This window comes from Panthera onca, chromosome A2 (genome assembly GCF_046562875.1).
Source record: "Panthera onca isolate mPanOnc1 chromosome A2, mPanOnc1 haplotype 2, whole genome shotgun sequence".
Lineage (NCBI taxonomy): Eukaryota > Metazoa > Chordata > Mammalia > Carnivora > Felidae > Panthera > Panthera onca.
The window spans coordinates 94,518,399-94,533,523 of record NC_138340.1 but is presented as its reverse complement, the minus strand read 5'-3'; the positions used below and the strand labels follow the sequence as shown (position 1 = coordinate 94,533,523).

The 15,125-nt window shown below is 35.9% G+C and overlaps 1 protein-coding gene across 6 annotated transcripts in view; it reads right to left on the bottom strand.

Moving 5' to 3' along the window:
* The window catches only part of CDK14 (cyclin dependent kinase 14), a 614,333-nt gene that overhangs the window by 217,096 nt on the left and 382,112 nt on the right, over positions 1-15,125 (bottom strand). For all 6 annotated transcript variants that reach the window (XM_060633845.3, XM_060633844.3, XM_060633843.3 and 3 more), the window contains one exon: positions 8,889-8,982. In XM_060633845.3, the coding sequence (XP_060489828.1) occupies positions 8,889-8,982 (94 nt within the window). The remainder of the gene's footprint in view (positions 1-8,888; positions 8,983-15,125) is intronic.

The window sequence follows — 15,125 nt, the reverse complement described above, 5'->3', positions numbered from 1 at the left end:
CATCTTCATTTTCACCAGATTTCTCTGTATCATTTTTCTTCCAATTGGTCTTTTTTTCCCAGAGAACCTTGACCTGACAGGATCTTGAGATATCATTCGTCCAGGAGTTTTCAACCTTTCTTTCAGCAGTGAGATGTATTTCACACACAAAATCTTAATGACAGCAGAGACGAGAGTGGAGGGGCTCAAACCGTGCTTCCCTTGAGCTCCTACCTTACTTTCCCCTGAGACACTGAAGAGAATCATGTCTCCTTTGAACACCATGGACAGTCTAAACTTTTCTAATTAAACCCAGATGTATTTTCTGTGTTGACTCTTCCATTTCTCTGACAGGAAACTCTTCCTGTCTTTGGTCTAAAAGCATTTAATGAGCAAATACAGTGTGCCACATATTATACAGGCAGTGTGAGGAACACACGGAGGGAACACAGACAGGAAGCACTCCTAACTTCACCCACTAGCTAAACAGACCTGAACTGATCTATAGTTTCCCTGGAGGGAGTGATTCCCTCCCCCCGGCCTGGCCTTTCTTATCCTTCACTTCTTTGCTATTCACCCTTACACTGGCTTTCATGTCACTGCACTGATTCTCCCTACTTAGCTCCCTACTTGTCACCCCCCATAAACCATGCATGTCTGTAAGGCTTAAGCAGTGCTCACTGCATTTCCCCCTCCACCTTCTCATTATTCAAGAGCTAGTAGCATTTGGGACCCAACACTGATCCCTTGAGTTTCATCCTTCTCCTGATTCTGTTCTGTATGATGTGTGGACATCCCCACCTGGGGTCCCCTGCTGCCATATGAAGTCCAGTAACTTGAGCTGTCTTTTTCTTCCCCTCCACAGGGACTCCTTTTCAATGTCCCCATCTACACTTTGCTTCCCAAGCTTGAAATTCTGAAGTTATTTTTGACTCTTTTTTCTTCTGTATCATTTATATCCAAGATATATCACAACAGTTTTGTAACGAAATCCTTCTTTTTTTTACTTGTTTCATTATTTTTATTTTTTAAAATATTTTTTAAAATTTACTTATTTAAATTCAAGTTAGTTGACATACAGTGTAGTATTGGTTTCAGGAGTAGAATCCGGTGATTCATCACTTACATAACACCCAGTACTCATACCAACAAGTGCCTCCTTAATGCCCTTCACCCATTTAGCCCATTCCTCCTCCTCCCCCCCCCCCCAAGCAACCCTCAGTTTGTTCTCTGTATTTTAGAGTCTCTTATGGCTTACCTCCCTGTTTTTATCTTATTTTTCCTTCCCTTCCCCTATGTCCATCTGTTTCTGAAATTCCACAGATGAGTGAAATCATATGATACTTGTCCTTCTGTGACTGACTTATTGTGCTTATTAGCATAATACACTCTAGTTCCATCCACATTGTTGCAAATGGCAAGATTTCATGCTTTTTGATGGCCGAGCAGTATTTCATTGTATATGTATACCACATCTTCTTTATCTAATCATTATTCGATGGACATTTGGGCTCTTTCCGTAATTTGGCTATTGTTGATAGAGCTGCTATAACCATTGGGGTGCATGTACCCCCTTGAATCAGCATTTTTGTATCCTTTGGATAAATACCTAGTAGTGTAATTGTTGAGGTGTAGGGTAGTTCTATTTTTAGTTTTTTGAGGAACCTCCATACTGTTACTAGACATGTCTTTGGAGGCAAGGACACAAAAACAAACTGAGCTATTGGGACCTCATCAAGATAAGAAGCTTCTGCACAGCAAAGGAAATAGTCAACAAAACTAAAAGGCAACCAATGGAATGGGAGAAGATATTTGCAAATGACATATCAGATAAAGGGTTTGTATCTGAAATCTATGAAGAACTTATCAAACTCAACACCCAAAAACAAATAATCCAATGAAGAAACAGGCAAAAGACATGAATAGACACTTCTCCAAAGAAGACATCCAGATGTCAAACAGACACATGAAAACATGCTCAATATCACTTTTCATCAGAAAAATACAAATACAAATCACAATGAGACACCATCTCACACCTGACAGAGTGGCTAAAATTAACAACACAGGAAACAACAGATGTTGATGAGGATGCAGAGAAAGAGGAACACTTTTGTGCTATTTGTGGGAATGCAACAATATCCTTCCGATGTGACTTTCTGGAAGCTGTTTAAATGTAGCCCATATGACAGTACTTTTGAGGTGAGCAGGGACTGTGTCTTACCACCGCCCATAGGCACAGTGCCTGGCACAGAATAGGTGCCTAATAATCCTTGCTGAAAGAAGAACTGAATGGGATAATAATATGTGATGCTTAGTGTAGCATAAAAAGTGCAAGCAAATTACTTAGTAACAGGGCAGTGCATTAGTACATTTGGACACATTTATAAGATATTACAGTATAATTAAAAGAGTATTTTCAAATACATATTAATGGCTTGGAAACTGCACACTATTTAATGTGAAAATAAAGAGAAGTTGGATACAAAACCCATAAATTTATTATTAACCTAATAGGAAAAACCTAGAAAAGAAAATGCTTAATACTGCTTATCTTAATACTGCTTAATACAAAAATGCTTAATACTGCTTATCTTTGGATAATGATTTTTATTTAATTTCATACTGTTTTTTAATTTTTCTAACTGCTTTTGTTTGTATAAACTTAACACTGAAAAAGATTGCAGCCATTGATAATGCCTATTGATAAGGCTTGGAAGAAACATGTACAAATTAAAAGAAGCATTTGTTCCAAGGTGGAGGTTTTATAATTTATCTCTTCCACTTTGTTTTTCTAAAATTGACTTTAAAAATTATTACTTAATATTTTCCATATCCTCAGCCCCAACCTATATTGCTTAGTTCTCTACTTCTGTGTTTATATAGCTTGAGTTTAATCATCATATCATACTGTATTAATTTCCCTAAAATGTCATTTTAACATTATTACTCTGGTTAAAAAAAATATATTATCTCCTTATTACTTCATAGATAAAATAGGATAAAAGTCCTCAATCTATCAAAGTTCAGTGTTGAACATCCAATTTCACCTTCCACCGTACAGGACAGACTCCTACTGTCCCCACTGCACTTTTATACAATTACCTGATGTCCCCTGTCTCCCTTATTCCACTTCAAATCTTATCCTCTATTCAATGCTTGACAAAAATTTTCTTAGCAATTTTCTCTTTAAATACCCATAGCCCTTATGCATAATCCTGTAATTCCATGCATTTTTTTTGTAATTAAGAAAGGTTAGATCTGTAAGACATTATTGAAATCAGTTAGTTCAACTTCTCCCTTTACAGATGCAGAAACAACACTCCAATTAGAAAAGGTGACTTATTCAGGGATGGAAAACAACAATTAGGATTAGCACCCAATATTTAACATTTCGAGTTCAGTATCTTAACTAGTAGTACAGGATCTGCCCCTGTTACTGGGTCTCCCTTCGGCTGACCAGCTGCTGAGCAATTGTTCATGACTATATTCTTAAAAATATGTCTTGCCTGCCCACCTTGATCGTCACCAATTTCCCCAGGGCAGACACCATGGTGTACAATTCCTTAACATCTCCATTGTGTCTAGTGCTGCAAAGTGAGTGCTGAAGAAGTATGCCAGAAATGACCTCAAGCAAATCCAATAATGGTGCCAATGATACAATCTGTGATCCCAACAGTCCATCTTAACAGTGTGGCTCCTACATCTCTTTGGATGGGAACAGCCATCAGAAGTTAATGGCCACCAGTTTTCTCTTACTTTCTATATGGCTGTTCTAGCCAGTCCAGAAGTCACAGGGTTATTGTTCTAGCTAAGATCCTGGAAACAGAGCCAGGATGGGGAAACAAGGACTGGAACTGAATCTAAAGACTTCATTTCTACAGTTAGTCCCCTGCCAAACACAGAGGCTTAAGGAAGATTTTGACTCAAAAGCCAGGCTGGTAAATCATTTTTAAAGTTTCAAGTGGCTCTTTTTTACACACACACACACACACACGCGCGCGCGCGCACGCACTTTTAAATTCTGAATGGCATATATATGAGGAAGAGGAACATTTTAGCAACTGTACCAATCAATTAATGTACAACAGGTTAACAAACAACTGGTGGAAGAAATTTCATTGCAAGCCAGAAGACCGAGAAAATGGGGAAAGGTGACCTCCTCAGGGTTATCAACATTCAAAGGCAGGGAGATCAAGCGCAGGTCTCCACAACAAACTCATGCCAGCTTCTGTCATGGCTGCTGTACATTGGGCCACAAGCCACACAAACCCAGAGGCGTCTGTCAAAGGTCCCAGGCAGCTGTGCAAGCATTCCCTGCCATTTGTTCAGCTGCTGTGAAGTGAGTGAGACGCATATTCCCAGGGTTCCACCAAGTGGATTTCTTTTTCAATTCAGAACAATGTGATTAGAATACAAATTTTTTTTATTAGTTCTCATTTTGTCACTCTGAATATAGATTTACCAGGATGAATACATCTACTGCTTATTTTTGCAGCTAATGGAGGTGAATAGAATACATCATGCTGCACTAAAAAGTAGGTAATGCTGAGGAAATGAATATAAATCACTCTTTTCACCTAACAGCAGAGTTACTGCTTAGAGAAGTAGGTGCCCATTCACCTGGCAATTCAAAATGTCTTGAATACAATTTGTCTAACCTCCATCACTTCCCTTCTTTCTTGCATATGAGCATCACAATTTCAAGGAAAATGATTTAATGGTGAAATCTCAGATTGTAGCATAGCCAGCTCACCTAATATATATCAATATAGTTATTATGTTGCAGAAATAAACTCAATGGACTTGTTAAAAATGTGAACTGCTCCTTTCCACTGAAGGAGGGAAAGAGAAAAACAAGAAAAAGAAAACCTTCAGAAGAGAAATATAAGGGCTTTACTGGCTGATCTTTGTTGCCTTTCATATTTGTTATAAAGACTCATTGTGTGGGAGTTAATTATATTAGTTATCTTGGGTAACAAGCTATTAATTTTGTTCTTCAAAGTTATCAACCACCTTTCTATACACAGTTCACAGGCGAATGAATGGACTTAATCCCTGTATTAAAATACAAAACAAACCAAATAATCCCATGTTTCATGACTTCTCAAAGTTGATTATCTCTTTGGCCATGCTTTACCAGAGGCCAGATATACAACTGCCACTTTAGAAAAGAGTCTCTGGCAATTTATATGAGAAGCCTGTGAACGTGGATTTAATCGCCCTTTAACAGTAATTCTGATTCAGACCAGACATAAAAGATCACCAAAGAAAAGCATTTTTTCCCAGTGATTCAACCATACTGGGTGAGCAAAATTTCTTCTTCCAATGACTGCACAACTCCCAAGAGAGTCTTCTTGTTTCATGGGACATAGAGCTAACTTTTGCAAATTTAAACAATTTGGTAGAGAAACTAAGTATTTAAGATGGTAACATTTACTGTCACAAGAAGTTTATAGATTCTTTTCTTTTTGGTCATATCTGATTCTTCTGAGTAAAACATAGTATTATTTAATTCTAAAGCAGCAATTGTATATAGATAATGATCTTTATCTCCTAATTACCAAAGGGACGTTTCACTTGTTAAAAACATTACATATGTAAAAAAAAAAAACTGGAGTAAATGAAGAAATTATTAGCATCAATAATGATGTTTATCTGCATTTAAAGGGTCTCTGTGCTCTAACAAAAGCAAATCGTTTATAGTACCAATATTCCTAAGGGAAATCTGCAATGATTTATTTCTTTGACTTATTAAAAGCCTAGTCATAGCTCAAAGATCTCTGAATACCCATAAAATTAGGAAATTATTGCCATAAAATTAAAAGAAATAGCAAAATCTGCAAACAGGAAGCAATCCAACAAGATAGTACCTATTAGAAATCACTGTATTATAAAAATAATACATAAAAATGAAAACTTTGACTAAGCTATAGCAATAAACAATGCTCTTATGAAACTCATTTTTTGGTTCTGTTGCTATAGCGTACATCTCATCTATATAACCATTTCCTTTTCTTTCAAATTCATCCTGAAATAATGTATACCTGAAGATATTTCTTTCTATATGATTCTCTTTTGAAGTTAACAAGGTTATATAAGCATTACTCAATAATTATCAGACAGTGAACAGTTAGGTTGAATGTAAAGTTTAGGAAATTAATCTCGGAATATAATTAAGTGGTATTATTGTTATAGTTGAGCTTCAAATAAATTAAAAGGCTAAATATTTGAAGATATGTTTTAGCATAAAAATCTATATGATCAAGCCATAACCCATTAATATTCCCTCTCTTACTATTTTTCTCAATGATAAAAAATAAACAAATTTATTATATTTTTAAGAAAATAGTTCTGGAAAATTCTTTAAAATACTTGAATGAAAACAAAAGCTTAAGTAGAAAATAGGAAAAGAAAACATTTATAAAAACTGTACCTTTATGCAAAGGACCATAAAATATTAATAAATAAATATAATTTATTCTTAGATGGGAAAGTTCCATTTTATACATTTTTGTCCTAATCTACAGTCTCAGTGCAGCCTAGGTCAACTCAGTAAGAGATATTCTTAGGGACAGAGAGAACGAAGTGTTTTGCGACTTTAGATGAAAGGATCAAAGTTTAAGAATAGTCAATACATTTATGAAAATTAAATGTTATTGAATTAAGGACTTTGAATTCTAATAATTATTTTTAACTAAGAGGATCACTATGCACGGATGTATCTGGAAGCACTTTATAATAGTTAAAAACTGTCACCAAGCTACTAATATGGGACTGATTAAGCAAATAATGTCTCATCCACACAATGAAACAGTCCTTTCTCATTAAGAATGATAAATTTCTAGATTCATTTTTCAATGAAAGGTGTTAATTACATATTGTTAAGTGAAAAAAGAAAGTTACAAAAAGTATATAAAATATGATTCAGTTTTTCTTAACACCTAGAAATGGAGGTTACATATAAAAACACTGCATGTAGTTTTCTCTGCTTAGTAGGACAAAAGGTGATTTTTCATCTTTTATACTTTCTGGTATTGGAAATTTTCTGTACAAAGATGCATTATTTTTATAATCATAAGACATTACTTAAACATTCTGTGTGGGAATTTATGGATAAAAAATAATTAAGTAAAACTAAAAGGAAAGTGGATACAGAGAGCCTCTGGGAGAAGAAATCAATATGGCAACACCTAGAAGGTTTCTATATTAGAGACTCTGATATTTGTCCATCTGCTATAATTTACAGGATCACCTGGGATATGGGATACAGCATGGAAGAATCACTTGTGCTTTGATTTCCAAGTTTCCATTGTCCATTGTTTCTATTCATTTTACTGCTGATGTCAAGGTGAACACAGTAGTGATGGAGTCTCAGTTCATATCACTGCACCTTCCTGGGTCCTTATACTTAATATGAAAGCTGCATTTAATGCTGCATTTGCATAACTAAATGAATAAGTACATCTCTTGGTATGGTCCATACTGAAATTTGCCCCAGTGAGTTCATACAGGAGTTTTATTAAAGAAGGGAAAAGTATGATAATGTGATTGACTGCTACAATGCACATAGCTTGCATCCTTCTAGCAGAGACCTTAATTTGCCTAGTTCTGATTCCCTGTTTTAAATAATAGGTTTATATGAATATTAGCTAATGTGGAAGCTCTAATGAATAAAAATATTCAGTATAAAATGATTCAATAAAAATAATAACTTATGGGGTATTAGTTATGTGCCAGGCATAGCTCTAAAAGCATTTTATGTGTATAAATCCATTATTCCCCAAAACAACCTATGAGGTGAGTGCTATTATTAGCCTTCATTTCTCCCAAGGAAAACTAAGGCTCAGATAACTACATCCCTTGCCCAAGATGATAAACCCAGAGCAGGTGATAAACTCAGATCATCTGGCACCAGAACACATTTTATTTTCTCTTCATGCAGATTTTTAAAAATTGAAATGCTTTGCATTTGAGAACAGTTTTAGGTTTATAGGAAAGTTGTGAAAAATGGTAGAGAATTCCTGTATACCCCTCACCAGTCTCCTCTACTATTACAAACCTTAAATTAAATGGTGCATCTGTCACAACTAAATGTATGCTGATGTTTACTAAACTGCACAGTTTACCTGGATTTCACTAGTTTTCCCTACGGTTCTTTCTCTGTTCCAGGATTCCATTCAGGATACCACCTGACAATGAGTTGTCATGTCTCCCTAGCCTCCTCTGGACTATGACAATTTCTCAGACTTTCTTTGTTTTTGATGACCTTGACAGTGTTGAGGAATACCAGTCAGGAATTTTGTAGAATGTCCCTCAATTTGGGTTTGTGTGATGTGTTTTTTGTGATTAGACTGGGGTTACTGTTTTGAGAGGAAGGCCACAGAGCTGAAGTGGCATTCTCAGCACATTATATCAAAGGTATGTGCTACCAGCATGACTAATCTTTGATGATGCTAGCCTTAAAGATCTGGCTAAGGTAATTTGCCAGTTCTCCATTTTAAAGTCACTCCCCTTTTTCCATGCTCCATTTGACAGAAAAAAAGTTACCAACCAAAGCCCACATTTAAGTGGGTAGGGATGGGATGGAGTTAAGCTCCATCTATACAAATTGGGGGGGCATCTATATAAATTGCTGAAGTTCTGCTAGAGCCCTCAATTTTAACCAACTATTCTATGTTGCTGCTGACATCCTATTGTTTCCTACCATTCTGGCATGTTATTCATGTGCAGTAGTTTAAAAACACACTTACCTAATTTCCTGCTTTTTCAAAGCAAATATATATTAGAATTAAATGTGACAACTAATAAACTTGTTTAAAATTATTTTCCACTATCACTGTATAATTTGTCATGAAGGGATGAATTATAAACCATTTTTTCTCAGAAGCACTCTGTAAAGAACTTACCAGAAATATTCGTTCAAGTTGATCCTGAATGTCTTTCATTCCTGGAAAAGCAGCAACTCCTTGGATCATTTCAACAAAGATGCAGCCAACACCCCTAAAGAGAGAAGAAAGCATTGTACAAAACTCCAACGTATTCTGGAAAATTAAATCTGGGATTAGAACATCTACTCCAGGAGAAACAATGAATAAATAACATTCTTTTTTTAAAAAATATAATTTATTGTCAAGTTGGCTACCATGCAGTGTATACAGTGTACTCTTGGTTTTGGGGGTAGATTCCGTGATTCATCGCCTACATACAACACTCAGCGCTCATCCCAACAAGTGCCCTCCTCAGTGCCCATCACCCATTTTCCCGTCTCCCCTGCCCCCCATCAACCCTCAGTTTGTTCTCTGTATTTAAGAGTCTCTTATGGTTTGCCTCCCTCTCTCTCTGTTTGTAACTATTTTTTCCCCTTCCCTTCCCTCATGGTCTTCTGTTAAGTTTCTCAAGTTCCACATGCAAATGAAAACATATATCTATCTGTCTTTCTCTGACTGACTTATTTCACATTGCTGACAATGGCAGGATTTCATACTTTCTCATTTCAACAAAAGCCAAATTATGGAAAGAGCCTAAATGTCCATCAACTGATGAATGGATAAAGATGTGGTTTATATATACAGTGGAATAACATTCTTTAATGAGTACCAAGGGCTGTGCCACATCCATCTAAATCCTACATGTTTCCTTTCCCTCCATGTCTAATGCCCTGAAAGGTCTCAAATCTCTAAACAGATGCAACTACCCTGGGCTCAGACAATCATGGCATCCAGTAAAATATAATGCTGGTGGCTCCACCTTATTTACAGGAAACCATCAAGAAACTCCTTAGCCTAATATAGAAAGCTGCCAGTCTTTTTCGAATATCCTTTTCCAACCCCATTTCATGAATTCATAATATATTGTCCTCTCTAGCTGTCCAAGGGTTCTCAAACCTCTTTTTGCATCAAAATTATCTGGGGGGAACTTTTAAAAACTGCAAATGATCGAAACACAAACGGCAGAGATCCTGTTTCAATCAGTCTAGGTTGGATCCCAGGTGTTGACTCAGGCTGCTTGGGTGATTCAGGGCAGCTACCGTGAGTTTCCCTGAGCTGGACTGATCTGCCCATGGGCCAAGCATAAACCTATACAGCTTGACCCAAATTGCTTCACTACCCACAACTCCTTCCTTCATTTACTTGTTCTTAACATATAAATCTAATTCAGTGTAACTCTAATGAAGACACCAGGGTTTGGTCACAAAGCTTACAATTAAAGCTGTCATAAAATGCAATGTGTTCAAACTCTCATACAGGAATAATTACCAGGTAAGAAAATATATGAAACATCCACCCATGTTCATATATCCTTTAATTCTTTTCAACTCAAAATTTCCAGATTTATGCTGCAGATGTGTGATTTCTCCACCACAAATCAAAATAAGATTTTAAGCAGAATTGAAGATTCTTTGTAACTATGATTATGGAGGGACAACTTTTTTTTTAAGTTTATTTATTTCAAGAGAGTGTGTGAGAACATGGGTTGGGGAGGGTAGAGAGGGAGAGAGAGAGAGAGAGAGAGAATCCCAAGCAAGCTCCATCCATGCCGTTAGCGCAGAACCTGGTACAGGGTTCCATCTCATGAACTGTGAGATCATGACCTGAGTCAAAATCAAGAGTTGGATGCTTAACTGACTGAGCCACCCAGGTGCTCCTGGAGGGACAACTTTTTAAGGTTGAAGGTCAAATAATTTGGGAGTTCTTAATTTGAAAAAGAATACAACATTATGAATAAAAAAAAAGTAAGTACAAAAGCAAACTCCAAATGATAAAATAAATCAAAAGAAATCACAAATTTTTAAAAGCTAACAAATATGACAAACAATGTCAAATTCAGAAAAGTAACATATTTATGAACTGACATGTGTCTCTAATAAATTTCTTTCTCCAATTCTAGCTTCATAATCTTTGATTACGTCTTTTAGGGCTATTCGATAATATCATTTTCTATAAAGGGTGACCAAACCCTTGTGTCTTTAACTTATTTCAGATCCCCTAGAAGTTATGGACAAGGGACCTACTTCTCTATAATGGCTGCAGTTATCAAGTTGTATACAAATAATGTACTAAAGTAAAGAATTAATACATTTGCAGAAATCTCTTCTCTATTATAGCACATAATTTCTATCTGAATTAAACACTGACAGTAAATAGAGTTAAAATGACTTAAAACAAATGTTTTTTTATATATCATAAAAGTAATTCCATTTAAATAGTAAAGAATTAATTATAAAATCAGTGTTCTACAGAGATTGGGTTTAACACGAGTTGTTTTCACTTAAGATTTGAGACACAACATCCATATTGAGAATCGTTTTATTAGCATGTTAAAATGCAATGATATTCTTATAAATATCGGGGCTTCAACATCTGGTTAGGTCTCAGATTTCAATTTAGTGGTTTTCCAAATGTTTATGCCAATAATTCTTTCCTAAGACTATTGACCTACATTTCTACTGTCTTCTTATTCACATTTACATAAAGTATCTTGGTTCTTAAATAGCTACCAGCACTTTCCTTTTTTTTTTTTTTTAACATTCAGAATATACTCTCTATTCACTACTATTTGGCTTTAGTCTTTCCCAGCATAAGCTGCAACTCTGAGCATGTGGACCATCAACAGGAGCCACAGCTGCGCCCGCTGTGTACCCCGCTAAGCTGGCTGGTGAGGTAACCATTATACACACTTACAGAAATGCCTTTATCACTACTTGTGTTGGTCCATAGCATCTCCATAATATGATACTTAGAACAATTAAGAGATAAATCTAGCTGCAATTTTACTTAGGTGGAATATGATGATATAGCATTTCCATAGGCTTTTATCTGCTTAGCCGGTGGAGGGACATGGACTATCACTTCTAATGGATGTTTCTGACGACATCACTTGCCAAAGATGTGTGAGAGCATACTAATAAGCCTGAGAGAATTATACTTAAAGGATTTATAAAAGGAGATAGAATGCACCAGAAAATTAAAAAGTAGAAGTGTCAAACATATCAACATATTAGAGCATAGCAAAATACTTAATTATTGGAGCTGTCTTATTGCCAAACAGCAATAGAAGCCCTTCAGTATAATATGAAGGGATTATTGCCTGATTTACCTCCCCCAACCCCCTTGCTACCCTCCATTACCCTACATGCTCTCTCCTGATGGAGTAAGTTGACTGCCATGAGGTTTACTGAGAAAGAATTCAACCACTTAAGTTCTATACTTATGACATATAATCTTATTTCAGGAAATGCCTCCTTTAGCTTGTTGCTTTTTTCAACAATTTGAATAATTATGTAATTATCATCCACACAGTCTAAATTTTTCAAGAATAAGAACTGGTCACAAAGCTTACAATTAAAGCTGTCATAAAATGCAGTGTGTTCAAACTCTCACACAGGATTAGTTACCAGGTAAGGTAATATATGAAACACCCACCCATGCTCATATATCCTTTAATTCTTTTCAACTCAAAATTTCCAAATTTAATTTATGCTGCAGATGTGTGATTTCTTCACCACAAATCAAAATAAGATTTCAAGCAGAATTGAAAATTCTTTGTAATTATGACTAGGAGGGACATTTTTTTTTTTTTTTTGAGAGAGACTGACAGCATGGGTCGGGGAGGGGCAGACGGAGAGAGGGAGGAGAGAATCCTAAGCAGGCTCCACACTGTTAGCGCAGAGCCAGATGCAGGGCTCGATCTCACGAACTGTGAGATCATGACCTGAGCTAAAATCAAGAGTTGGATGCTTACCCGACTGAGCCACCCAGGTGCTCCTGGAGGGAAAACTTTTTAAGGTTGAAGGTCAAACAATTTGGGAGTTCTTAATTTGAAAAAGAATACAATATTATGAATAAAAAATTAAGTACAAAAGTGAACTCTGAATGAGAAAATAAATCAAAAGAAATCACAAATATTTAAAAGCTAACAAATATGACAAATAATGTTAAATTCAGAAAAACGTAACATATTAAATGACACACCTCCCTAATAAATTTCTTTCCAATTCTGGCTGCATAATCTTTGATTACTTCTTCTAGGATAATTCGATAACATCATTTTGTATAAAGAGAATACGGAGATAACTTAGTCTTTCCTCTACCATAATGATGACTTTCTTTTCTGACAGTATAGAAAAGTTTTCTTTTTTTTTCAGCTTAACTTCTAATTGGCAGAGTCACGTAAACTTTTAGGACTGTTGTCAATTTGGGGAAAACTATCAAGTTCCCTTCAAGTATGTCTATATACTATAAACACAAAAATTCTACAACATTCTACATAATTCCCATGATAAATATCAAAGGAGCACAGGAGGATATGCTCAGCCCAATGTGGAGAGCGAGGAAGAACTTGCACTCCTGAAGTCTTATTAGACTAGAAGAGGGGACCCTGGTGGGTTAGGGCTGATGGCACAGTAGTGGGAATGGGGCATTCCAGCAGAGAAAACAGGACCCGATACATGAGGAATCTTCAGGGAGCCAAATGCTGTTCTGATGGCTATGCTTAGAAAATGGAAGAGAAAGTTAAAAGAGAGCAGAATTCCATACACTAGGCTAAGAACTCTGTCTACTATTCTTAGGCTAGGACTCAACTTTTTTCTGCATCCTAGGATTCATGATGGATGAAGGTCACCAACTGGATATATAGGTAAAAACCCAGATTACAGGCAGATTAGGAGATAAAACAGTCTTGAGGACAGAAGCAACTACAACCATTGGTTGTAAAGCCACCTCGTTCTTTTCCACTCATGGCAGCCAATGAATGAGACTAGTGGTGGTATAAGCCCTCTCCCTACTGGGCAGTGAGGGGTCACATACAATAATGAAGAGGCGCCCACAAACTACAGACCACAAGCCAAATGGTGCTCAGTGCCTGTTTTTATAACAGCCTATAAGCTAAGAATGGCTTCTGCATTTTTAAGTGGTTGAAAAAAAATCAAAAGAAGAATATTTGGTGATATATGAACATTACACAAAATTCAAATTTCAGTGTTCAGAAATAAGGTTTTATTAGAACCCTACCACACATTGATTTGTGTGTTGTCTATGCTGCCTTCTCAATCTCACAACAGAGTTGAAAACCTGCTACACATGCCCTGAAAAGCCAGATATGTACTATCTGATCCTTCACAGACAAAGTTTACCAAACCCTGCTCTATGTTATACTTCACTTACCTAAAAGCATACTTATAAATAGAAGAAATCACCTTCATCAGTTATGCAGAAAAAAATAAGAGAAATTATATATTATGCTAATTTGTGAAAAAGTTAATAATAAAAAATAAAAGTTAATAAAGAAATAATAGAAAAAGTTAATAGAAATAAAAAAAATAATACTAGAAAGCTCTCAAATATGATCCCGTTTTTCACTATTTTCCTCATCAGTTTTCCTGTGGTAGATATGGTTTACATGCTTCCACGCATTTTGCCAAAACTCTGGTAGATTATTAAAACGTAACTGAAGATGGATATTTTAATCTTAAAATATTTTTTTCCATCTTACAGTATTTTTAACTGAGAAATAAACTGGGAGCAAATGTGTAGGGTGGTTTTTAATAACAGTGCTTATACAACCAGTTCCACAAAGACTTCTCAAAATAGAGGGTTTGGTGAGTTGATCTGAATAATGGGTAGGGTGGAAGGAGAATTTACTTTTATGAACTTTTTTTAGAAGTTTTTGTTTTGTCCAAATTTTATTGCATGGAAGTACTATCTTTTATTTTTCTAAACATTAGGAAATTTTACCTGATAAATGAAAATAAGTATGATATAAATATAAGGTTGCTGTGTTCTGAAATGATTTCAAGCTATTTCCTTTTAATCTTTCCTCTCTCTATCCACATCTAACATCCGTGTCCCTGTGTTGATAAAAGGAGAGGAATTAGATTTTTAAAATTATATCTTGAGGTTTTTCTACCTTACAACTAAGAACGGAGATCTGTGACAGTGAAGTCCCCACATGTTCAACAATTTCACATCACACGTCTATCCATGAGATTTCTCCTGTCCAGTCATGTTTCTCTGCTGTCTGTTCCTGAAACACGCCGTCCTCCTCCTCACTTCAGGGTCTGTGTGTGAGCTGTTGTTCCCTCCTCCCAGGATGCATTTCCCCTCACTCTATGCATGGAGAAGTGCTTCTTGTTAGTTAGGGCTCAG